A 25,555-nucleotide genomic window follows, 5' to 3' on the forward strand; every position below is an offset into this window, starting at 1 on the left:
AACTTTCCTTCCTAGAACAACATCCTCCTCAAGGATTCTGAAGCTTCTGGAGGACTACTTCTAGGCCCTCTATGCCCATCCCAAAAATCCATTTAAAACCTCACCCTACTCCCATCCAGAGCAATGTCCACGTCGCTCATCCATCTAATGGCAATGGTGCATCTTGTACACCATGCCCCATGTCCACAGATCAGCACCAATAAATCAGGCTCTTCATTCTGTGTTTGGTATTTTGAAGAACTGGATAAAAACTGAGTGTGGCGGGGTGCCTGGGGGGCTCAGTCGGTTAAGTATCCAACCTCAGCTCAGGTCATGATCTCACCATTCGTGGGTTCAAGCCCCACGTCAGGCTCTGTGCTGACAGCTCAGAGCCTGGAGCCTGCTTAGGAGTCTGTCTCCCTTTCCTTCTGCCCCTGCCCCACTCATGATCTCCCTCTCTCTCTCTCTCTCTCTCTCTCTCTGTCTCTCTCTCTCAAAAATAAATAAACATTAAAAAATTTAAAAAAACTGAGTGTGGCAAAATGGCTCCCATTTGATAGAAACACAGAGGGCAGTAGCAGCTGTGGGGAGAGGAAAGAATGGTCAGGAAAAGGACTTCCATGCAGATGCTTGACTGAGGTAAGATCTGGTAGGACAGGCTGGGGTTAGGGGAGGGAAAAATTTCTAAAAATATCAGTAGGAAGCTTACAACAGGAGAAAGACCCAGGACCCTCGACAACTGAAGAAATGTGTCAAGTAACCCAATCTCTGAGGCTTGGCAATACTCACCAAGGATGGCTTCCAGGTGAAGGGACAGAAGCAGAGGGGTATCTCCTACAAAGAAACAGTCTTATTTCCCAATTCTAACCCCAGAACAAATCCTTCATTGAGGGGAATTTGCTTTTCTGCACCTTCTCCCCCACCTTCTCCGTACAAACTATGGTGGTTCAGAACTAGTTCTCTGCCCCCCAGGATGCCATTTCAGAAATGCACCTGGCAACGGTAGGCAAAGACTGACCACAGCAGCTGACCAAGGTCAAAGCGTTGAATCTGAGGCGGCTGGGAGAATAGAGGGGGGGGCCCAGTGAGCCGGAGGGCTGCGTGTTAAGGTGGGCCCTCAGGAATCCAAGAGTCCAGGCACCTAGCGGTTCAGCCACCCACCTAAGAGAGGGAGGAGCCAGCGCGCTCGTGGCGCAGCGGGCCACACCCCTGCAGCCTGTTGCAGGGGACAAGAGGGGAGTGGAGCTCAGATAGAAACAGAAAGTGATTTAATCTTTAAAATTTCAGTCCTAGATTTGCAGCCTCCAAGTATTAACAGAAGGGACCAGAGTCGCTTCCTTAAATTTCTATAGGGAAGGGTTTAGAGGCTGCAGTCCTACTAGGGTCGGGGGTGGGGGGAGGTTTGAAACTCCATTTCCACAGCAGAAAATTCGATAAAATTGAGAAAACATCAATCTTCTACAAGAAAGAAAGAGAGAGAGAGAGAGAGGGAGAGAGAGAGAGAGAGAGAGAGAGAGAGAAATAAGTTAAAGAGAAGGAAAGTAAAAAGAAGAGGGACCTTGAGAAAATCAGCAGATGCCTAAATCCCCTTTCCAGCCCTCACCCCCACCCCCACCCCCCACAAGATTCCCCTAAACTGCCAAACCTGCAGAAAACCCCCGGGGAGCGAACACCAGGATTAAATTCCCCCACCCCTTGGGTTTGCAGTTAAAACAAGCCCCAGCGGGTTTGGAGATGGGGAAAGGGAGCTGGAAAGGGCGCGTCTTGGCCGTCACGGTTAAGGGGTGTGATCCAGCCCCAGCGCGGGCTGCGGGATCCCCTACCTTCTCCCGCAGTCTGGGCGCTCTGAGTCACAGCCGGGGGGAAAACAGCTGCAGTCAAAATTTCCAGGAAGGCCCGCCCCTTCTAGGGACCGGTTACAAAGTGGCGACTACTTGATTAAGGGATCAATGGAAAATTCTTCAACCCTCGAACGTTTGCTGTTTTTCCAACGCCTAGTCTCTGCTAAGGACCAATCAGAAGACAGGCAAAGGGAAGAGACTGTTTTACCAGTGAAGTGCTTTCACAGTAACATCAACAATCACATCAAATCATATCATATTCCTGTAACAGATTGAATTACCCAGGACTTACTGTGCACTAGGCCCTACTAATAATGCTGTATGGTAGGCCCTGAACTTTATGGGCATTATCATGGACTTCTAATCTCTAGTTTGAGTTATTTGTCCCAAGACTGCATCCTTCCTAACAGCACAGGGGGGAGGGCCCGGAGACAGGACAATGCTCACAGGGACCAAGTCTTCCAGTCATGGATCACTTATGGATTTTTCATCAGGATCATAAAATTAAGGTGTTTGGTTTTTGTTTTTTGGGTTATTGTGGGTTTTGTTTTGTTTTTTTTGTTTGTTTGGTTTTTTTTTTGTTTTTTTTTTTTGGTGCTGGGGCTAACAACATAAGTTAGAATATCTATGCTCATTTTGCTGGCTAAGGGACACTAGAAGCGATGAAGTTTCCTATGTCTTCTTTATTTCAAAATGATCTGTTAAATCTGAGGCTTAAAAAAAGAATTGTATTGCTATTGAGAATATGTAGAGGGTAAAGAAACATAATACATATGAAAACTCAGGTTCATTTTGGTCTCTGCAATGTATTCATATTTACTTTCTCTGAGTTTGTTGTCTTATCTGTAAAATGGAAATAATGGCACACTTCCCTCCCTGGGTTGTTTTTAAAGATTCGGTGGATCTTGACGTGATGTGATGTGTGTATATACACATGTAGGGTAAAGCACAGTATAAGCACAAATTCTATTTAATCAGTTTTAGGCTCTAGGACTATGTTCTTTACATGTATCAAACTAATTGTGAGAGGGAATGATCCTTTTCTCTTGGTAGAAATCACATCTGGTATTGTTTCTCCTGACTATAACTTCTGTTGGCCGAAGTGTCTGGTCAACAAAAGGAAGAGGCTGGAAGAATGGGCAGAGTTCATCTTCTGACCCGGTTGGACTAGAGAGGTTAAAAAAAAAACAGTTTGCTACAGACGGTATATGGCAGCTGGGTTGAAGGAACTGAATCAGGAAACATATAGATGATGCTGGTTATTGGAAGGACACTTATATGAAAAGCCTCTGAATCTGGCACAACGTACATAATTAAGTAGACCTTAATAGCTGTTAAAAATATGAATGTATTTTATTGATCTGTTTTATAAAAACCAAACCATTTGCTTAACAATGCAGATAAAAATAACTTGCAATTGTACCTTTGTTGCTTATGATAATTCTGGAACATCTTTGCAGTTTCTGGAGGAAAGTGTAAACAAAAATAAGAAAACTTTCAGAGTTATTTTATTAAAGTCTACCCTACTGAGATCTCATCACTGTCCTGTAATAAGTATCATAGCTGAAAACGGCTGACTTTTTGGGAATGTAGACCATTTGTATTTTCACTGTGACCATGATATTAATGTAGCACATGTCACCTTAATTCTCAATCAGGTTGGATATCAAAGATGGTCCGTGACACGTATCTTCCCTGAATAAATTGTTACCAGACCAAGGTAAATGTAACGGTATTTCACTTTCTACTCAAAAGTGTATTTACCACCTTTTTTATTTGTACAGACTATTTTGTCTTCAAAACATTAAAGACAAGAACAAATAAAATGGTAGAATTATGAACTTTTACATCCTTTTATCATGTGCATCAAAAACATTAAGTTTACTTTTTATATCAAAATTCCAGAAGTATAGTAGATCTACCTAAACACTCCTAAAACACTGAAATCTCTATGGCCAAAAGTCCTAGAGAATAGGCCAAATCCCAGTTCCTTTCAAAATTTGTGTATTTATTTTGAGAGACAGAGAGAGCAGAGGAGAGGCAGAGAGAGACAGAGAGAGAATTCCAAGCAGGCTCTGCACTGTCAGCGCAGACAGAGCCTGACGTGGGGCTTAATCTCATGAACCATGAAGGGCTAGTATCCAAAATCTATAAAGAGCTCACCAAACTCCGCACCCAAAAAACAAATAATCCAGTGAAGAAATGGGCAGAAAACATGAACAGACACTTCTCTAAAGAAGATATCCGGATGGCCAACAGGCACATGAAAAGATGCTCAACGTCGCTCCTCATCAGGGAAATACAGATCAAAACCACACTCAGATATCACCTCACGCTAGTCAGAGTGGCCAAAATGAACAAATCAGGAGACTACAGATGCTGGAGAGGATGTGGAGAAACGGGAACCCTCTTGCACTGTTGGTGGGAATGCAAATTGGTGCAGCCGCTCTGGAAAACAGTGTGGAGGTTCCTCAGAAAATTGAAAATAGACCTACCCTATGACCCAGCAATAGCACTGCTAGGAATTTACCCAAGGGATACAGGAGTACTGATGCATAGGGGCACTTGTACCCCAATGTTTATAGCGGCACTCTCAACAATAGCCAAATTATGGAAAGAGCCTAAATGTCCATCAACTGATGAATGGATAAAGAAATTGTGGTTTATATACACAATGGAGTACTACGTGGCAATGAGAAAGAATGAAATATGGCCTTTTGTAGCAACGTGGATGGAACTGGAGAGTGTGATGCTAAGTGAAATAAGTCATACAGACAGAGACAGATACCATATGTTTTCACTCTTAAGTGGATCCTGAGAAACTTAACAGAAACCCATGGGGGAGGGGAAGGGAAAAAAAAAAGAAAGAGGTTAGAATGGGAGAGAGCCAAAACATAAGAGACTCTTAAAAACTGAGAACAAACTGAGGGTTGATGGGGGGTGGGAGGGAGGGGAGGGTGGGTGATGGGTATTGAGGAGGGCACCTTTTGGGATGAGCACTGGGTGTTGTATGGAAACCAATTTGACAATAAATTTCAATAAATAAATAAATTAATTAATTAAAAAAAAAAATCTCATGAACCATGAGATTGTGACTTGAGCTGAAACCAAGAGTCGGACACTTAACTGACTGAGCCACCCAGGTGCCCCCCAGTTCCTTTCAGAGTAAGCTCCATGAGTTGTTCTTGGATCTTCATTTTCTTCATGAAGATCCAAGACTTCATCAGAGTTTTATGAGGTTAAAATAAGACTCTTTGCCTCTCAGACTCTTAAGTATTTTGAGCAGAGGGGCTATGTCTAGCCACCCCTTCCCTGACCTTTCTGGATCTTCTGGCAAATAATTGACGCCCTTCCTGTCATAATTGGTATTTGTTGGAACAAATGAATCCATGTATGCACAAATAAGCAAATGAATGAGTGCATTTAACAAAGAATTTGATAAGCCATCCCCTGCCCCCCCCCCCCAAAAAAATACTCTTAAGTACACAAGGAATTTAACTTGGAAGCTTAAACAGATGCCAAGTGATATAAGACAGATGCTTCCAGTAATAGCTGAACTTTTCTTGGCCTCTTACATTCTTCTTCCCCCTTTTTCCTGGCAATAAGCTTTTCCACTACCCTTTGGAGAACTGCCCAATTCCACTGTACCCTGTACCGTGACCACAGAGCTAGGCGTGTGACCCAACCAAGAAAATCAGACTTGAATCTGGAGCTGAGGCACATGGAAGCAAAAGGCAGCTGAGGCTGAGTCATCTGGTGGCGGTGCCCCGTGACTGCTCCAAAATTCTTATTGCTGTGGGCCCCGGAGCTGCCCTAGTTCCCAACCTTCCGTGAGCTACATTTTTTACTCATTTGTTTAATTCTCTGGGCTACCCCAGTTCATGTTGCATTCAATAAGTCAATCCTATCAGGCAGTGCAGTAAAATAACAGAATTTGTGTATTAAAATAACACATACATATAAAAGAATGGTAAATACATAAATATGCATACAAAATATGTGATACTGGCACCAAATGAATTTAATTATTATTCCACTGAAGTATATTTTACAACAGAAATCATAAAAGATTTCCTCTTTAATCAGTTTTCTTCCCTCCCCACGCCCTCTCTCTCATTTCTAAGGTCCAATTAGACCAAGTAATTAACTGCTCTCTTACTCAATAGGATCCCTGACTTGGGGGGCTAATACCCAAAGGAAGACAAAGGTATTTAAAATCTCCTGCATTTGGGAATGATCGCAGTTTCTGGAGTCAGAGAGGAAATTTCTGTGAGGGAGTTAAAGTGCATTTAGATTTGTGACATTCTTTTAAAAAGTGACTGAAAAGAGAAGAATTCAGGATAGCCACCTGCAGACTACAGAAAGATGGAAATTTAGCAGGGGAGGGCTCTTTCCTTCTGCTGGAGAAGGAAAGGGAAACAGCATTCAATAGAACCAGCCAGTTTTGTTCCCTGTTTGCCATGTAAGTGCCCAAAGTTTGCTCTTCACTTCTCTTATTTTAGACCTCACTGTCTCCTTCCCTTCACAATCATCAAAAAAAAAATTTTTTTTAAGTGATTGATAGATAGATAAAGATCTTAGGGAATAGCATTCATGAGTCGATCTATAATTTAAGGATATCACTGTATTGGAAAAGTTAAAACAAGTTGAAAAGATATAAGTTGTTTTTTTTTTAAACATGGAAGTTGGAGAGGAACCTCTACTACCCCTGTGTCTTCTACTGCCATGAAACCAGGCTATTGCTTAGCTTGGGTCTGGTTAGATGAGATAGACTTTGGAGACTGAAATGGAGGCAACCAGTTGCTCGATTGCTCTAAAATCCAGAGGATGTGAACCCTGTTAAATATAATCTTTTGTTCATTAAGAGCTATCTCAGACCCTTCTTTTGGAGAGTTTCCCATTGTTGACCTTATACCTAGGGAGACCATGTAAGAAAGACTCTGTATCTTTTGTATGTATGGCTTATAAATGATTTTGGGGAGAGTTAATGTAACCAGATTGTCTTAGATCAATGTAAGAACCTTGAATTGAACCTTGTTTGTCATAAAGACATTGAGCCTTCATATTTGTCCTTTTAGAATCGCAAAGTAGCACCGGTATCAATGCAATTTAGTAGTGTGCATAAAGAATGGAAGATAGGAGACCGGTCATGTAAGGCTTCTTGATGATATAATAAGGGGCACCTTTAAATAGAAACTGCACTGCAGAGAGATGCCCAGTTTGGAGAGAAGCGAGCAGATGAAGACAATTCTAGCACTACTCTTCTAGACCATTGGGCTCCTTTTCCAGTTCACTGACTTAAACACAGCTCATTTATATACATATTAAATTTAACCACAGGTTTCTTTCCACAGACACCCAAGAGTTGATTCTTCCATAAAAATGAGAAATCACACAACGGTAACTGAATTCATCCTGCTTGGAATCCCGGAGAAAGAGGGCCTAGAGACTGTCCTTTTTTTCCTGTTCTTGTCATTATATTTGTGTACTCTCTTGGGAAATGTGCTCATCCTCACAGCTACCATCTCCTCCTCTCGGCTGCACACTCGTATGTATTTTTTCTTGGGAAATCTCTCCATGTTTGACCTGGGCTTCTCTTCAACCACGGTTCCCAAGATGCTGTTATACCTTTCAGGGCAGAGTCAGGGTATCTCTTTTCAGGGCTGTGTGTCCCAGGTCTTCTTCTACCACTTCCTGGGCTGCACCGAGTGTTTCCTGTACACAGTGATGGCCTGTGACCGCTTTGTTGCCATATGTTATCCTTTGAGATACATGGTCATCATGAACCGCAGGGTGTGCTCCATCTTGGCCACAGGGACCTGGACGGGTGGCTGTGTTCACGCCATTATTCTAACCTCCCTCACCTTCCAGTTGCCCTACTGTGACTCTAACCAGGTGGGCTACTACTCCTGTGATATACCTGCCGTCTTACCTCTGGCCTGTGGTGATATAGCTCTAGCCCAGAGGGTTGGTTTTACAAATGTTGGTCTTTTGTCTCTCGTTTGCTTTTTTCTCATCCTTGTTTCCTACACTCGCATTGGGATCTCCGTATCAAAAATTCGCTCAGCAGAGGGCAGGCAAAGAGCCTTCTCCACCTGCAGTGCCCACCTCACTGCAATTCTTTGTGCTTATGGACCAGTAATCATCATCTACCTACAGCCCAATCCCAGCGCCTTGCTTGGCGCAATAATTCAGATAGTGAACAATCTTGTTACCCCCACGCTGAACCCACTAATCTACAGCCTGAGGAATAAGGATGTAAAATCAGCCCTTTGGAATATATTTCACAAGAGAGGCTTCTCTGTGAAGAATAAATGAGAAAATCTAAAGCTTTGCTGGGCAAAGTTTGATTCTCCATTTCTTAGAACAGATTCTCATTTGCAGCTTCCAAGATATTGAAATTAAATGTACTCTGAATTGACCTACCACTTAACCTCACTAGATTTTTAAATACATTGTATGTCTGTTTTCATGTTTCCTCTGTTTTATAATGAAAGATAATAAATAGAGCCACTTAGCAGACATTGAACTGATTCTTATGCTGCATGAATTCTCTCCCAACCACCATCCTTCCTAAAGCATTTCTTAGTTGTTTAAATCTCCAAAAGTTTCTTTCTCATAATATCAGTTAAAATCATGTTCATAAAAATCTAGGGGCACCTGGGTGGCTCAGTCAGTTGAGCTTCGGACTTCGGCTCAGGTCATGATCTCACGGTGTGTGGGTTCGAGCCCCGAGTCAGGCTCTGTGCTGACAGCTCCGAGCCTGGGAGCCTGCTTCTGATTCTGTGTCCCCCTCCCTCCCTGCCCCTCCCCCACTCACGCTCTCTCTTTCTCTCTCTCTCTCTCAAAAATAAACATTAAAAAAAATTTTAATTATATTCATAAAAATCTAGAGAGAAGGGAGAATGGAAAAAATTCAAGAAAGTCCAGATTAATGTAGAATATCAGAACTCAATACCCTTTCTTTTTGTAGAGTATAGCCTCCAATTTTCTGGCAATCAACGCCAAAACTCACACTAAATTGGGTAATGTTTAAAGTATTATCTTTCTCATGTGTAGTCAAGTGTAGTTATAAGGTTTCTCTAGTGTACACATTCCTTCAGGATCTGGCCATTCTTCTTGCATTATTAGCTGTCTGGAAGACTATGAACTTGAATCATTTATTAGCTCCTGAAAGAATCAACTTCAGTTTTGTAAAAGATAGTATAAAACAAGCAACCCAATCAAGTTTAAATAGTTACTTCGTGTTTTCTCCAAAACAAGGAATACTGATTTATCTTTGTCTCTTATAGAAAGCCCATGTTAGAATTTTCACTCAGATTCAGGTGGCAGTAATAAGTTTTCCTCTCTGTTGAAAAGAACATATTTCTTCTTTGCTCATAATAAGATCAATGTAACTTGTTTTGACACCTTTAATCTCTATGTTTTATCATGTTAAGGAAAAAACAGGTAAATTTTACTTATAGAATACGTTACTTAAGAATACGTTACTTATAGAATACGTTACTTAAAGAATACGGTAGTTACAAAATTGAACACTGTTATAGAAACAGTGTTCAATTTTGTAACTACCGTATTCTTTTCTTGATTTTGTTTTTTCTTTGTGTATTTTACATACCAGTTGTTTATGGCTTTTCTTGTAAGTCACCTTAAATCCTTTTTGGAAGGAAGCAGAGAATAAATAATGCACTGAAACAGAAAGAGAGAAAGAAAGAAAGAAAGAAAGAAAGAAAGAAAGAAAGAAAGAAGCAGGGAGGGAAGGAGGGAGAGAGGAAGGGAGGTAAGGGAGGGAGGGAGGGAGGGAGGAGGGAAGGGACAGAGGGAGGAAAGGGATGGAAGAAGAAAAAGAAAGCAAGCAGTATTTTAGGAGTAAAACAATATTTTTCATAATGCAATGATTCTTTTCTTCCTTTTCTTACCTACAGTTCCTGTCTATCAGCAGGTAATTGAAAATAAGTTCCCCAGATAGAAACTATAACCATCACACTGGGTGTGGAATGAGCTATTAGAAAATATTAAACGGGCTCCAGTGACAGATGCCAATCACCAATGCTTTGTGGTTTGCTGTATAGAAACCTCTAATGTGAGGTTGAAATTATACCTTACAAGCAATGAAGTAGTCACTCTGGCTAAAAATCCAAAGGACACTAATCCAGTTTCAAGCAAGCTTTGTTACACTGAAGGCATTTCCAGATGAGCAACAATTGATCTGAAATAATAAGCATGTCAAATGTTAAAGGATAAAATGTAAACAACTGCTCGATTTTCCCTTATCTTTTTAATATAAATGTCTCCAAACTTAATAACTTCTATTATAGCAAGGTTGCTATCATCTTAAATATTCTGCTAACTGGGAAACACGAGAGCTACCCCCAACTCTTTAAGCCCTGCCCATGATGTCGTCAGCCTTCTTCATACCCATTCGCCTCTTTCTTTCTCCAGGCTTCAAGGATTCATACTCATTGCTTCCCATCTTCCCAAATGTAAACACCCTCACTTTCTTGGGTGAAATCCCCCTTTGGCAGGCAAGGGCTCAAATAGGCATATGTTTTACAATTTCCACCCTTATGCTCTTATTTTATTTTATTTTTTAAATGTTTATTTTTGAGAGAGAGAGAGACAGAGAGAGAGACAGAGAGAGAGCGGGAAAGGGTCAGAGAGAGAGGGAGACACAAAATCCGAAGCAGGCTCCAGGCTCTGAGCTGTCTGCACAGAGCCCCATGCAGAGCTCGAACTCATGGACCATGAGATCATGACTTGAGCCCAACTTGAACACTTAACCGACTGAGCCACTCAGGAGCCCCAATCCACTCTTATGCTCTTTAAACTCACACACACACACACGCACACACACACACACACACATTGTTTTAAGCACTTTATCACTTTTACTGGGAAGAAACATGTGACAATACTAAAAGATAATAAACACTTGTTTCTTTATAATGGCTGAGTTTTCCCATAATGTGTATTAACATTTAATTCCAGCCAGTCCTGAATCTCTTCTCTCTTCCAATTTGTTCACCTTGAAGGGCCAGGTTTATAGGCTAAGGGCCTGGTTTCAGAAGTTTCTTTGTCAGGACCAAAAGTAGAATCCAGCCCTTCTGATTTGCAGGTCAGCTTCTTTCTGTGTCACAAATGTATAAATGCTAACCGAGAAATCTATAGGTGACCTTGATGCTTCAGAACCTTGGTTCATTTCCAGACAAGAAGTCGTCACCACAATAAAAATACTAAATAAAAATAATCTATCATTTTGTTGCAAGAGGACATCTCTATTGAATCTGAAATTTTATTTCTAACACAAAGCGTAGAAAAGCTTTGGAACATGAAACAAATTATACTACAGGGGTGCCTGGGTGGCTCAGTTGGTTAAGCGTCTGAGTTGGGCTCTGGTCGCAATCTCACAGTTCATGGGTTTGAGCCCCACATCGGGCTCTGGGCTGACAGCTCAGAGCCTGGAGCCTGCTTCAGATTCTGTGTCCCCCTCTCTCTGCCCCTCCCCACTTGTACTCTCTCTCTCTCTCTCTCAAAAATAAGTTTTTTTTTCTATTAAAAAAATAGAAAGATCTATCGGTGAATCCTTCCCCAGGATATGGCAACCTAATATTATAATAAACCTTCCAGTAAGATATTTCTCACAATTGAATATTAAGTCCACATTCACAGTGTGTGGGTTCCAGGCAACCCCCACAGGCTGACTGGCATTCTGACAGAGCTAACATGAAGATTTACTCCCTTTGCTTGTATTTCTCTGTCTACCCTCCTACTCCCTAGAACCACGAGCTTTTGTTTCAAGTAGCAACTGGGTTGAAGTTATATCATGTACTAGGTCCTGGGAATATTATTTTGCTTGGCATGTTACTATATGGCTAGGAATGTGCTTTTGTTTTTAATATTTCAAATACTGGGCTGGTCTTGTGAAAATGACAGATTTCCATGTGGGAAAATAGAAATTAATTGAGAACCTCAGGGTAGGCCGATTCAAATTGGGAAGTATTAAAGGAGCCTCACCCCATTCCATCAGAACAGAGCCCGGAAATAAGCCACAGGAGGAGGAACCACGACCCCAAACCTTCGAATAAGATGGATATGAAACTGTGGAGGAAAGAATTTTGTACGCTTAATTCTTTGCATTTTAACACACAACAAAAGGGCGTTTCATATTTATATTTTCATTTCTTTCTGAAATTTTAATAAGAAGATTCATATTCAGAACCGATACTCGTATGCAGGTTAATTTTGTTGGCATTATATTATTTGGCACAGCGTGAACACTGTTATCAGTGCTCACTTTACAGCTTCTTCTGCTGAGCTATATTGAAAAACGTGGCTAGACATAATTTATGACGAGAGATAAATTAGAGAATGCATTGTTGGCCGACGGTGTAGCGTGTCCTTGATGTTAAATAAATTTATGTTCTGTTCTGAAGAGGCCAGCAGGAGAGTCCGCAGGAGGATCCAGGCAGATCCCTATAGGTTGCCAGGCAACGTAGGTGTCCTGCCTGCCCCCAGCAGAAGAGGGAGGGCGAACCAAGATGCCGTTTTTGCTAAGGTTTTAGAGGGAGAAAGACAGACTATTCTCTTGCGTTCACAATCTAGCTTTATTATTAATAAGACCAACATTTTGTTTTGACCCTCAAACGTATCCTTAGATTTACTCATCAATTGTAGCACTCAGACATGAGGAAGTAGACAGATGCTTGATTAGGCTCCCTCAATATATATATTATTAGATCATTCTCTCCTCAGGTTGTTGCAATACTTCATACAGCCCAAGCTGCTTATAGATGAATTCATGAATTTATGAAATATGGTTCAATAACTGTCTAAAATTCTAACCTCAGCCTCATATGTATAAAGAAGCATCATGCTTTCCAAGCGCCTGCCAAGCTAAGCTTTATACTGAGCGCAAGACAAAGAAAGTAATTCTTTATCAGGCATAGAGTCTTTTTTTAATATAATTTTTCTTAAGCTTGTTTCTTTTGAGAAAGAGAGAGAGACAGAGTGTGAGCAGGGGAGGGGCAGAGAGATAGGGGGACAGAGAATCTGAAACGGGCTCAGCAGAGATCCTGATGTGGGGCTTGAACTCACAAACCGTGAGATCATGACCTGCACTTAAGTTGGATGCTTAACCGACTGAGCCACCCAGGTGCCCTGATCATCAGAACCTCTTTAAGTGATTAGATAGTACACAAGAGAAATTAGCAGCTCCCCTGCCTCCCTTCCATCTTTTTTTTTTTAATTTTTTTTTTTAACGTTTATTTATTTTTGAGACAGAGAGAGACAGAGCGTGAACAGGGGAGGGGCAGAGAGAGAGGGAGACACAGAATCTGAAACAGGCTCCAGGCTCCGAGCTGTCAGCACAGAGCCCGACTCGGGGCTCGAACTCACAGACCATGAGATCATGACCTGAGCTGAAGTCAGACGCTCAACCGACTGAGCCACCCAGGCGCCCCCTCCCTTCCATCTTTTGAGTGATGACCTTACCACATATACCCAATTCCCCAAGTCACAGAGAGCACACCTTTACTTTTTCATACTCTCACTAGGAATCGCCCACAAAGTTCCACTACTCAATTTCTTAACTATTTTCCCCCTAGTTATCATCCTCTCTCCTTCCTAATTACCACCACCTCTTTTCACACCCCCATCGCAGCCTGATGACCTCCCACATGGAATCCTGACCACCACGCTAACCTGAGTCCAGCCTCCTGTCCATGCTGATCCATATTCCCCTTTTAGAACTCTATCAGATCACATCATTCACAGACAGCGCTCCAGAGCCTGCCGTATGAAGTATAGACTTTATAGCACATCATGTGAGGCCCGTCCCAGCCTGACTGTCCCACAGAACTTTCTATTTGCATGACCATGTGTGGAACGGAGTTGTGGTTTTCTCGAACACATCATACTGTGGGTCCAGGAATGTTTGATGAACCACCACTAACCTCTTCAACCTAGACTTCTCTCAGATGGTTATCTCTTCCATGATGCCAACTTGGAGAAGCAGATTCCTCCTCTGTTCGTGTAGATTGTATGCACTTTCACTGACAGGCTTCCTTCAGCAGCGTGCTTTAGCGATAGCGAGAAATACAGGCTTGGGTTGAATTCCCACACTTCCTGTGGGACACTAGGCTTATTACGTTTTCTGGGCTTTAGTTTCTTCCCGTTAGGCTGTGAATAATGACACCCCCCTCGTGTGGACATTGGCAAGATTAGATAACATTCTCAGCACCTATCATAATCCTGGCTCGTAGAACTAGCACAGTAATTTTTAATTAGTTTTTTGCCTTCCTTCTCCTTCTCACCTAAGTTGTAAGGTTCCTTGATGCAACTGTAAATCTGAGGCACCTAGCACAATGCTTTCACATATGGATACTCAGTAAATGTTCAGTAATGAAATATGTCATTAATAAATACACTTATAAACCAGAGTCAATTAACATTTATTAACTATGATATTCAAGGAATTAATTTGTGTGCTTCCAAAGATCCAAAGCAACTTAAAATTAGCCTCAGACAAACAAGAAAGAATACGACAAATGATCCATCCGTGTCATATTATGCCACGCACAAACTAAATGGCTCTGACAGCCGCAGTCATCTTTAATTAAAACTGGTTTTACAAGCAATTTGTTATCTTTTTTCACCCCAGAATTAAGTGTTTTATTATTACCAAAGTCTATAATAAAGAACTACTTAATCAATCTTTTCATAGTAAGACTAAGAAAAACATCTCAAAGGAAGATCAAAACCGAGTATATTTAAATTTTCATAGATTAGGAGAGATTGGTTTCTTTCCCATCAAAATAAGTAGAAACCGGGATATCTATCAAAATCTGGATCAGATGTTCTGTGAGAGACCTTCTGCTTTGTGGGTCTTAAAAGTGACACTTCCCACCACCCCATGTTTTATTGGAGACAGTGTTCTTGTCTCTTCCATCAGCTTTGATACTCCCATGTAATAAATGAGATGACTTTAGAGGTAGGATTTAAGAAAAGCATCTTGTCCTTATGTGAAGATTTTTTAATTATTCTTAGAGAAGGGTCCAAAGTTTTAATGAAACCAGATAAGCACAGAGATGAGATCAGTGCTGGAGTGGAGGCAGGAGCTAATAGACTGGGGTGACCTGGGACGGCAAAAGGAGGGAGAACGGGGAAGAATGCTATTTGTCGGTTCTATGAAGATTTATAAGATGAAAATGGATGGAAAAATGAATCCAAGACTATTCAGAGCTTCCCTTTTAGAAAAGTGCTAGTAAAGATTTCCTGAAATTATATTATATTATATTATTATTATATTATATTATATTATATTATATTATGTATTAAGCAAAACTTTTTTCATTGATATTCTTCTGTTGACTCTTCTCTAAAATGCAAACTCACTGGGTGCCTGGGTGGCTTAGTTCAGTGTCCCATCCTTGGTTTCAGCTCAGGTCTTGATTTCATGGGTTCGTGGGTTTGAGCCCCATATGGAGCTCCATGCTAACAGCAGAGAGCCTGTTTGGGATTCCCTCTCTCTCTGTCTCTCTCTGCCCCTCCTCTGCTCACTCTCTCTCTCTCAAAAGAAAATGAACTTAGAATATATATATATATAAAAACATATAAATAAATGAATAAATGAATAAATGAATAAATGAATAAATAAATAAATAAATAAAATGCAAACTCTCACAGTGAAGTTTGAGTTTATCCTAGTGGGCATCGCTAAGTGCTGGCAAGTGTATTTTATTATCCTGCTCCTATCATTTTAATTATGTATCCCCTCGGAAAATGTTATATTCTGAGTTATTGTTCGCTCCTTTCCACTTCACATCGCCCTCTTTCCTTGGCCTTGAAAAATGTCGCTAGTGTTTGACATAAGTTTGTTTTCTTTTTTTTTTTTTAACGTTTATTCATTTTTGAGAGACAGAACATGAGCGGGGAAGGGATAGAGAGAGGGAGACACAGAATCCCAAGCAGGCTTCAGGCTCCGAGCTGTCGGCACAGAGCCTGGCCTGGGGCTTGAACTCAGAAACTGCGAGATCCTGACCTGAACCGAAGACGGACACTCAACCGACTGAGCCACCCAGGCACCCCGACATGAGTTTGTTTTCAAACGATTGGCTTGCCTTTTGAGCAGAGACAGGTCATCCGTTTCAGAGGTTCTGTGGCCTAATCTTTCTCTTCTTGGGTACGGAGACTTTCCTGTCCCCAGTGATGCAGTGCCATCAACTACAATGTATAATCACCATGCGGCACGAGCTGTATATACTACCTGTCACAGGGACCTGGGTGGAAGGCTGGTTACGTGTAAATCTCCTCACTCTTCACCCTACAGTTAACCTAATCCAGTGCCAAACAGGTGGGCTACCATTGCCAGAACATTCCGAAAGTTAAACTGGGACCCGTGCAAACAAGCCTAGAGGGTAGGCTTTCCTAATGTTGGTCTTTTTCCCCCTCTCTCTCTCTCCTGTTTCCATTATTCTTATATTTGCAGTGGAATTGTAATACCAAAAATTATCTCAGCAGAGAAGCCTTCTCAACCCGCATCGCCCACCAAACCGCAATTCTTTGTGGCCGTGGACAAAAGCCCAGAACCAGAGCCCTCCTTTATTCCGTGATTTGGCCTGAATTTGTGTGACCATCCTGTTGAGCTCCCTGATCTCTAGCCTGAGAAACAAAAGTGTGAAACAAGTTCCGAATAAAACAGTTAAAAGACAAACTTTATTCATAAAAAAAAAAAAAGAACAATGATTTCAGGAGTAGATTCCTTAATGCCCCTTACCCATTTAGCCCATGCCCCCCCCCAACACAACCACTACAGCAACCCTCTGTTTGTTCCCTATATTTAAGAAAGAGTCTTTATGTTTTGTTCCCCTCCCTGTTTTTATATTATTTTTGCTTCCCTTACCTTAGGTTCATCTGTTTTGTATCTTAAATTTCTCATATGAGTGAAGTCATATGATATTTGTCTTTCTGATTAATTTCGCTCAGCATAATACCCTCTAGTTCTATCCACATAGTTGCAAATGGAAAAAAAGAACTTCTAGAGGAATCTTTATTCTTTTCTTAGCCACTTTCAAGGAACTGTGGTTTAACCAGTGCTATGTCTTTCTAAATCCTATTCTTCTAAATCCTTCCTAAATCCTATTTTGCAGTGTGGATAGTTACTGGAACTCGTGCTTTAAACGTAATGCAGCTCATTATGAGAATCTCAGATATTCAATTGCTATCCATTATTTGATGTCCTCAAACTAAACAAATTTCTATTCTTTTCTCATTTCTGTGGAGAAAGCAGGAAAGGAGACAATGTCACTGCAAACCATTCACTAAATTGCGTATCTCCCTTATTTCAGAACATTGGTTTTTAAACTTTTTTTAGAAGACACCACTAAAAATTAAATATTTTCCAATTCCTATATACAAAACAAAAATAGATGATTCTTTTTTCTATATAAAGCCACACTTATCTAGAAAATAGCTTACCTCAATTGGCACAAAAGGGTAGTATCTCAATATGTTCAGGTGGGTGAGAATTATACTATCTCCTATCTAGTTCTTTATCTATTAAAAAGAGCAAAATTCAATGACTCTTGATTGTTGAAAGCAAATTATATTTTCTCACATACTAACTCTATTACTGAAATAATTTAGCCACTGATGCCTGAGAATTTAATCATGTACTTTCCAAGCAGGCAGTATGAGGCAATTGAAAATTGTATGACTCACTCTTAAGCCTGTTGCTGATTTTTATGAAAACAGGGAGGCAGAACTGAAATGGGAAATGTAGGGAAAAAACTGCTGGTGTTCCGCCTAATAAAGCAAAATGTTAAGATCATTCTGAAAGAGACAATCTTGCAAGTTGTCACAGTTTGAAAATATATATTCCTTCTCTCTCATCACAATAGAATACGTTGAGCCCGAAAATTAATGTTTTCACACGGGAGGTTTGTCAGGCTTGAATTCAACAGTTCGTTTATAGACATCAAGATAAGCAAAGAGAAATATTTGAAACAAGTGCGAGATAGTAATGCTGGAGGTGGGGTGATGGAGGTTAGGTAAGAATTAGGCTTGTAGACATTTGGTTACTAGTTAGATGACAGAGTTAGCAGAAAAATTTTCAGAAGGATGGGGATCTGAAGGGTCTGAAGCAAGATTGCAAAGTAGGAGCATCCAAAAGGAGGTGACCCCTCTGCAAAGGGTTTACCTTCTTTGGTGAATGTCCCTTGTCCTATGAAAACACTAATCTTGAAGTGTAGGTTTCTATGCTGTAAATCTTTTAAATGTCTGGCATAGCTTCACAACTCGGTGGGGGAGGGGGGGGGAGGAATACCATAAAGAATAAGGAGAAGAAACAAGAAGTGTGGCCTGCCCCACTGGAAGGAGGGTGCTTCCCGGCTGGACTCTCCAACTCGCCTCCAGACCCAGAGGTGAAAATGGGTCACACTCACGAAAAGAACAACATTGACTGATCATACATGAGGCACATTTCTAAAGCTGCCTGCTTCTTTGCAGTGCGTCTCACAGCGACCAGAAGCTGGCTATTGAGATTCTCCATTGCAGAATATAATTCATGTGATCCAGCTGCAGGAAAACTGAGACCAGGGGTCCACGTGACTAACAAGAGATGCTAAGTAAGGAATGCTCATACATGTTGCCTCACCTCTTATATACACGCACAGCCCACGCAGTGGTGGGGCCCGGAAGCCGTGCCTGGGGTATTTTGTGAATTCTCACTAAGAATGCTGTGCTTCCTCTCCCGCATCAGTGTCGAAAGCCAGATGAGCTCGGTCCTGTTAGTTTATCAGATTATAAAGTCCTTGAAGCTCTACGGGTGGCAGCTCATTCGCATTCTCTCCTCTGCGGATACCCAAGTTGGAAGAGAAACAGTCTCTCTAGGGACTCTGTCCAAGAGTGGCAAGTGTTGAAATGATCAGACGCCATCACAGAGCTCAGAAGCTGCAGAAAGGACACATAGTCCTGGGGGAACAACTTCCAGGGGGACGACTGAGACGAGATACTAGGAAGAGTCTCCCCTTGCTAGTATGTCCTGATGATCCAACAAGAGAGAGGGGAAGTTGATGCACAGGCTGAGCGGTGGGCTAAAGAACTCAGAGCTACAACACAATGAAAGAACTTCAAGATTACACTTTCTGTGCCCTTACCCCTCCCTTATTTCTCTTCTTAGCCCCCCAGTCAAAAGACTCAGTGGAGTTCCTCAGTGGAAACAAGGTTGCTTCCACTGAAGGAAGAGTAAAAGACCAGATGTCATCAAGGACAGCTATTGTGTCGACACCAGCAATTCACCAAAGAACTCTTAACTAGTATAGCAAAGTCTATATAGGAACAAGATAACCAGAGAGATGGTCAGAAGTGAATATTTACCTAATCATAAACGACAAAAGTCCTCAGAGATAAATGATAATCTGATGGGAAGTGAGATAATCATGTCAAATGGTGCAGGCTGATTTGACATGCAGGTCCCTTTCCTCTTATCTCTTGGGGACACACACCAGATTATCTCACAGTGGTGTGATGGAGCACAGTTGTGACGTCTTCCAGCACACGCCCTCGGAGGCCCACACTGGCCTCCTGCTCATTAGTACTGTCTTGTACCCACTTCTTTATACTGATATTACTCACTATACATCTCCTTTAAATCAGTTAAAAGCCCTATAGAATCAGCCTGCTGTCCACTTTTATTCCCAACTTTCACTCTTCACTTTTTCCCATCTGGGTTTTATTCCCGTTAGGCAGAGAATGTGAAAAGACACAAATTTCCCCAGTGTAGTTATGTTCCAGTGAGTTATGGGCACTACCTCCTTTTAATTCCAGGGTCATTGCAGGGCGTTGAAAAAGCAGACGTATCAAAAGCTTATGAAGTTATAATGTAAAAAAAAAAAAGAAAAGAAAATTAAATCTTGGGCATCTGACTCCAGAAGAAAGAGTTAGCATATACTGAAACTTTGATCTCTTTCTCTAAACACAAAGAAATTATAGAAAAATACAATAAAGAATTGCAGATGAAGGGGCACCTGGGTGGCTCAGTCAGTTAAGCATCTGACTTCAGCTCAGGTCATGACCTCATTGTTCATGAGTTGGAATCCCACATCAAGCTCTTTGCTCTCAACACAGAGCATGCTTTGGATCCTCTCTCTCTCTCCCTCTCTCTCTCTCTCTCTCTCTCTCTCTCTGCCTCTGCCCACTCATGCTACACTCCCCCCAAAATTAAAAAAAAAAAAAACCTGCAGGTGAAAACAAGTAAAAAGAATTCTCTAGGAACGAAAAATTGAAAATGTTCAGCCAGGACACCCATAGCACCCATCTGAGGCTGGGGGCCAGAGCTCCTCGGCCCAAATTAGGCTCAGACCAGAGCTGTACGACCCAAGCCAGCTCCAGGCCAGAGCCACACCCACAAAATAATCGCCACCCAGTGGGGACTCACAGCCGTGAACTGTTTTATAAGAGTTTACATCAACTACTCAAGGAAACCAGTACGCTGAAAAAACATACAAAAAAACTTAAAACTCAGAATAAGTTATAGGTTAGGACATTTTAAAATGAGACATTTAAAATAATTTAAAATATAAGTATAAAAGAGACAATTAAAGTGATACTATTTATTATAGGGGCGCCTGGGTGGCTTAGTCGGTTGAGCGTCTGACTTCGGCTCAGTCATGATCTCCCAGTTCGTGGGTTCGAGCCCCACGTCCGGCTCTGTGCTGACAGCTCAGAGCCTGGAGGCTGCTTCGGATTCTGTGTCTCCCTCTCTCTCTGCCCCTCCCTGGCTCACGCTCCATCTCTCTCTGTCTCTCAAAAATAAATAAATGTTAAAATAAATAAATAAATAAATAGATAAGTAAATAAATAAAGTGATAGTATTATAATGACATAAGAACAAGAAATTGAGATAAGGCCAAGAAAAGTTATGAAAAGAAACCAGTAGAAATCTTATGTAAATAATATTATTGAATTAAAAAATTCAATACGGTCTATGTCTGAATAGCAGACAAAAGAGAATAAATTGCTGAACCAGAAGATTTAACTCTGAAAATTACCCAGAACGCAGCACACACACAAAAATTCTTTTAACAGAAGACACAAAATTGATCATTTTTAGGATTTTTCTCTCAGAGGTTATTTTCTGGCTTTTTCTGAAAGTCTAGAATTAGTTATATTATTGTTCCCCATCCTTTGATTCCTACTTTACATCCTTCCCTGGAAGTCTTTTTTTTTGGTTTTAATCATTTTTTCACTTTTGAGTATATACTTAGAGTTCATTGAACTTCCTTCCCTTTAATCTAGCTTTATCTAGTGGGCTCAGTAGATTCCAGTCACATTAGGTGAGAACAATTACTAGAAGATTCATTCAAGAGGACTTTTAAAAAAAAAAAACTACATAATTTTTATTAGTAATATGCTAATGATGCTTTAGTAAAGAAACCCCCCTCCATATTTTTTATCCATTAAAAATCTCATTACCCATTAAGAACCACTGATAATAATTTGGTGGACAACTTTCCACCAAACACACATATATAAGCCCACATAGATACAAATTTACACAAGTGACATAATATTGTAGTTATTACTTTGTACTCTAATTTTCCTATTGCCTGAACATTTTCCACATCAATAAATATAGATAACAAGCAGCACTCTCAACAATAGCCAAATTGTGGAAAGAGCCTAAATGTCCATCAACTGATGAATGGATAAAGAAATTGTGGTTTATATACACAATGGAATACTACGTGGCAATGAGAAAAAATGAAATATGGCCTTTTGTAGCAACGTGGATGGAACTGGAGAGTGTGATGCTAAGTGAAATAAGCCATACAGAGAAAGACAGATACCATATGTTTTCACTCTTATGTGGATCCTGAGAAACGTAACAGAAGACCATGGGGGAGGGGAAGGGAAAAAAAAAAAAAAAGAGGTTAGAGTGGGAGAGAGCCAAAGCATAAGAGACTCTTAAAAACTGAGAACAAAGTGAGGGTTGATGGGGGGTGGGAGGGAGGGGAGGGTGGGTGATGGGTATTGAGGAGGGCACCTTTTGGGATGAGCACTGGGTGTTGTATGGAAACCAATTTGACAATAAATTTCATGTATTGAAAAAAAAATAAATAAATAAATATAGATAACCATCTCAATTAAAGTAGTGACCAAAAAAATCCATGTTACAGCCTCAGAATGCACTTAACCTACAGGTGGAAATACTGTTTCTTAAGTGTTCACTATCATAACTATCATGTTTTATTTATTTATTTATTTATTTATTTATTTTGAGAGAGAGAGTGGTGGCAGGCGGAAGGACAGAGAAAGAGGAGGAGAGAGAGACAGAGAGAGAGAGAGAGAGAATCCCAAGCAGGCTCCACACTGTCAGTGCAGAGCCTGATGCAACGCTCAAAGCCACAAACCACGTGGCCGTGACCCAAGACGAAATCAAGGGTTGGACACTTAACTGACTGAGCCACCCAGATGCCCCTAAACTGTCATGTTTAATCCTTTCACTTACTTCATAAGGCCATTTCATCCATACCTATATAACTACATGGGTGGTACCAGTCACCGAACCCAGTTAAGGCCTCTGTACAAACATTTCAGATGTAGGGAGCAGGCATGGAGATGTACTGGCCTTGCTATCACCTAGGACAAGCCTTGTATGTTAAGTTCCCTTGCAATCTGGAGTGGGCAGGGTCTTCCTTCTCTCTCCCAGTTTCAGATTATACCAGGAAGTTTCTGAGGTTTTGAACTAAGAAGAGGAAAACAATTCTGCCCAAAAATAAAATTTTCAAATAGTGATACTTTCAAAAAAATACAAATTTATGTTTAAGTACTATAACTCATGCCACCAATTCTCAACCAAAGTAACCAGGTAGGAAACCATTTTAGGCAGCAAAGGTTACATTTCAGAGGACATAGAACAATTTCCCCAGTACAAGTGGGTGTCCTAAAAGTTCCCATTATTAAAGGAACATTTACCGGGGTAAATTTATTTTTTAAAAAAATCAAAGACAGAGAAATATGACACTACACATTCTCTCAAGACTCAGAATTTTGTGAATGTTTTCATTTATCGTTTTATCAGAAGGGACTTTGCAATACCCAACAGTATCTATTGCTATATGTTGATCAAAGAATGGTGATAATATCCTGTAGCTAAGAAATTCCCTGGATTGTTTCCTTTTGCTGAAACTAAAACTTGGTAACATGTTACCACCACACAATTTCTAGGCTAAAATTAGTCCCTGGGGCTTCTTGATAAAGGAGATGTAGACTCTTTCTATGATAAAGGAAATGTCCAATTCCCTTCCTTCTTTGGTGGCTAATGGGGGGAATAACGAAGTTATGGGCTAAGGCAGGTGTGTGCATTAGCATCACAGTATTTCTTTTGCGTTCTGTAAATGCACTGTGGGGTCTTGTAACCTTTGCCAGCCATATTCCCGTTAAGGGTTTCTCTCTTCTTACCTAAATTACTTCTGTGGCACACAGAACAATGCACATAGTGGCACCAACATGTAAAAATAATAGTGATTTGAAGCTGCTTCTCTAGAAAGAGAATACATGGTGGTATTATCAGAAAACCATTTTGCTTCCCAGGCCTCTCTCACATGGTACTAATCATCATTTCAACCATTCTTCATCCTCTCAGTTCAGTTCCAGGATCTTTATTGCTGCCTGTCAGTGCAAAATGAACCTAGCTTATCGATGTCCCAATGGTGCCATCTGCCGACCGATCAGGGCATTTCACCTGGATTCAGAGGTCAATCTCCAAGGCAGGATTCAAAAAATCAAGTGCCTTCATTTAATTTTTCTGCATGATGCATCATCTACTCTGAATAGAACTTAAATCAGTTTATTAAGTGGAAATGCAGAACATGAGGAATGAGTATTATGTAGGAATCTACAATCGGTAGAAAGAAATGGTACTAGAATTATTTTATACCCTGAAATATTTGATAACATTTTTACAGGCTTTTTGTTAGTATAATAATCAGTTCCTCCTTTCTTCTTATGCAAAATCATGAATATATATCATCTTGGCACACTGTGGAACTATTCCATCCTTTTTACCTCTTCTCTAGACTTATCACATGTAACTATCTCTGATAGGTGATTCTTCTTTTTTTTTTTTTTTTTTTTAATATTTATCTTTTTGAGACAGATAGAGACAGAGCATGAGCGGGGAAGAGGCAGAGAGAGAGGGAGACACAGAATCCGAAGCAGGCTCCAGGCTCTGAGCTGTCAGCCAGAGCCCAACGTGGGGCTCGAACTTGTCAACTGCGAGATCATGACGTGAGCTGAAGTCGGATGCTCAACTGACTGATCCACCCAGGCGCCCCTGATAGGTGATTCTTCTTTGTGTTGATTGTCAAGACAGCTCTGTGATTTTAAATAATATCCAGATAGCAGTCTCTGGATTAGCCTTTACTAATTTCTTATAAAGTATTTATGAAAAATCAGAAATCAAAAAAATTCCTAAGAAGACCGAAAAGGTTTTGCAGAACAGGAGTAATTAACTAAAGAAGTTCAAACCTGACTTTGTGGGTAGGTTTTTGATAATAAATTTATTGGGCTTTTTTTTCTATCACTTTAGCTGCAACATTTAAAAATTGGTCAGCTTCACATACATACCTGCATTTCTGGGTTACTTAAACAATCAGAGGCAACTAACAATTAACTTAATTACCAACATGTCAACTAACACAGCTGGTTTTTGGTTTCCTGTGGAATTTTAAGATGAAACAAATACAAATTCCCCTGAAAGAAAGAATCTCCTTTCAGTTAGTACAGGAAATGTAAGTAACATTCTAAAGAAGGTTTTTGCAGAAGACAATAGGAAGAGTTAAGGAAGAGGTCAGTAGTGCATGGAGAATCACTGTGGAGGAAGCATAGCGCAGTTTGACTACATGAACAAGGTACGGAACTTATGGGTGGAGTTAGGGGAGAGCTTGCCTGTATGATGATTCGGAATAACTAGGATGAGAGTCACGGTAGGATTGAAGGGACCCAAGGCTTTATGCAGATGCAAACTAGTGGTACTGGAGGCTTGGTACAACTAGGAGAAAATAGCCCATCTGTGAAGGACTGAAGTTAAGAGAAGCTAATACTATGTATTATACTGTATACTAAGTAGTAAGTAGTATACTATTTAGTATACTAAATACTATGAGTTTTCAAATACCATTGCCTTAAGAAAACACATTTGCTTTTATATACAGTATCTGGTTTTGTTTATGATTATTTTTTAAAGGAAGCAAATAAGACATTTTTATGGAGTTGCTAAAGAGCGAGAAATGGTTGAGATTCCAATTTATCTCATAAGTGAAATTTACAAATTGAGAGAGGGTAGCTAACTCAGCTTACAACATGTGACTCCTCCAATGTCATTTCAATCAAAATGGATCAACCATTTATAGCGAGTTTGGTTTGTTTATTGTGTTTAATTCATTGGTAAGTAGATGCAATCAAAACACAAATAATGCAAAAATATTATTTTATTAAAGAAACAGATTAAGGAGGGTTTCTTTCATTTTATTCGAGTGAACATACATATATGTATATATACATATATAAAATCTAGTAATGTGCTCAGGAAGGCTACTTTCTAAATATTAATAAGAAGCTTTCTATACTCTGCCATAGAAATTCACAAGTTCCCCCACCAAAACCAATATGGAATAAGTCCAAAATTGTTAAGACAGGCAGTATAAGTAACAACTATAAGTCCAAAACCAGTATGG

The 25,555-nt window shown here is 40.5% G+C and overlaps 2 protein-coding genes across 6 annotated transcripts in view; one reads left to right on the plus strand and one right to left on the minus strand.

Annotated features, from left to right (window-relative positions):
* VWA5A (von Willebrand factor A domain containing 5A) overlaps nt 1–1,892 on the minus strand; it is a 35,397-nt gene extending 33,505 nt beyond the window's left edge. For 3 of the 5 annotated variants that reach the window (XM_049611475.1, XM_049611465.1, XM_049611437.1), the window contains exon 1: nt 769–957. The gene's annotated coding sequence lies outside the window, so the exon portion shown is untranslated. The other 2 variants (XM_049611446.1, XM_049611456.1) reach the window with 2 other exon arrangements.
* Nucleotides 1,893–7,199: 5,307 nt separating this feature from the next.
* On the plus strand, nt 7,200–8,138 carry LOC125928734 (putative olfactory receptor 10D4). The gene has a single exon (XM_049639412.1). It carries the CDS (start codon nt 7,203–7,205, stop codon nt 8,136–8,138), a length of 936 nt encoding a protein of 311 aa, XP_049495369.1. The 5' UTR covers nt 7,200–7,202.
* The last annotated feature ends 17,417 nt before the right edge of the window (nt 8,139–25,555 follow it).

This window comes from Panthera uncia, chromosome D1, assembly GCF_023721935.1.
Source record: "Panthera uncia isolate 11264 chromosome D1, Puncia_PCG_1.0, whole genome shotgun sequence".
Classification (NCBI taxonomy): domain Eukaryota; kingdom Metazoa; phylum Chordata; class Mammalia; order Carnivora; family Felidae; genus Panthera; species Panthera uncia.

Coding starts and splice junctions, on each gene's coding strand:
- LOC125928734 (XM_049639412.1), top strand. CDS start 7,203: ATGAGAAATCACACAACGGTAACTGAATTCATCCTGCTTGGAATCCCG.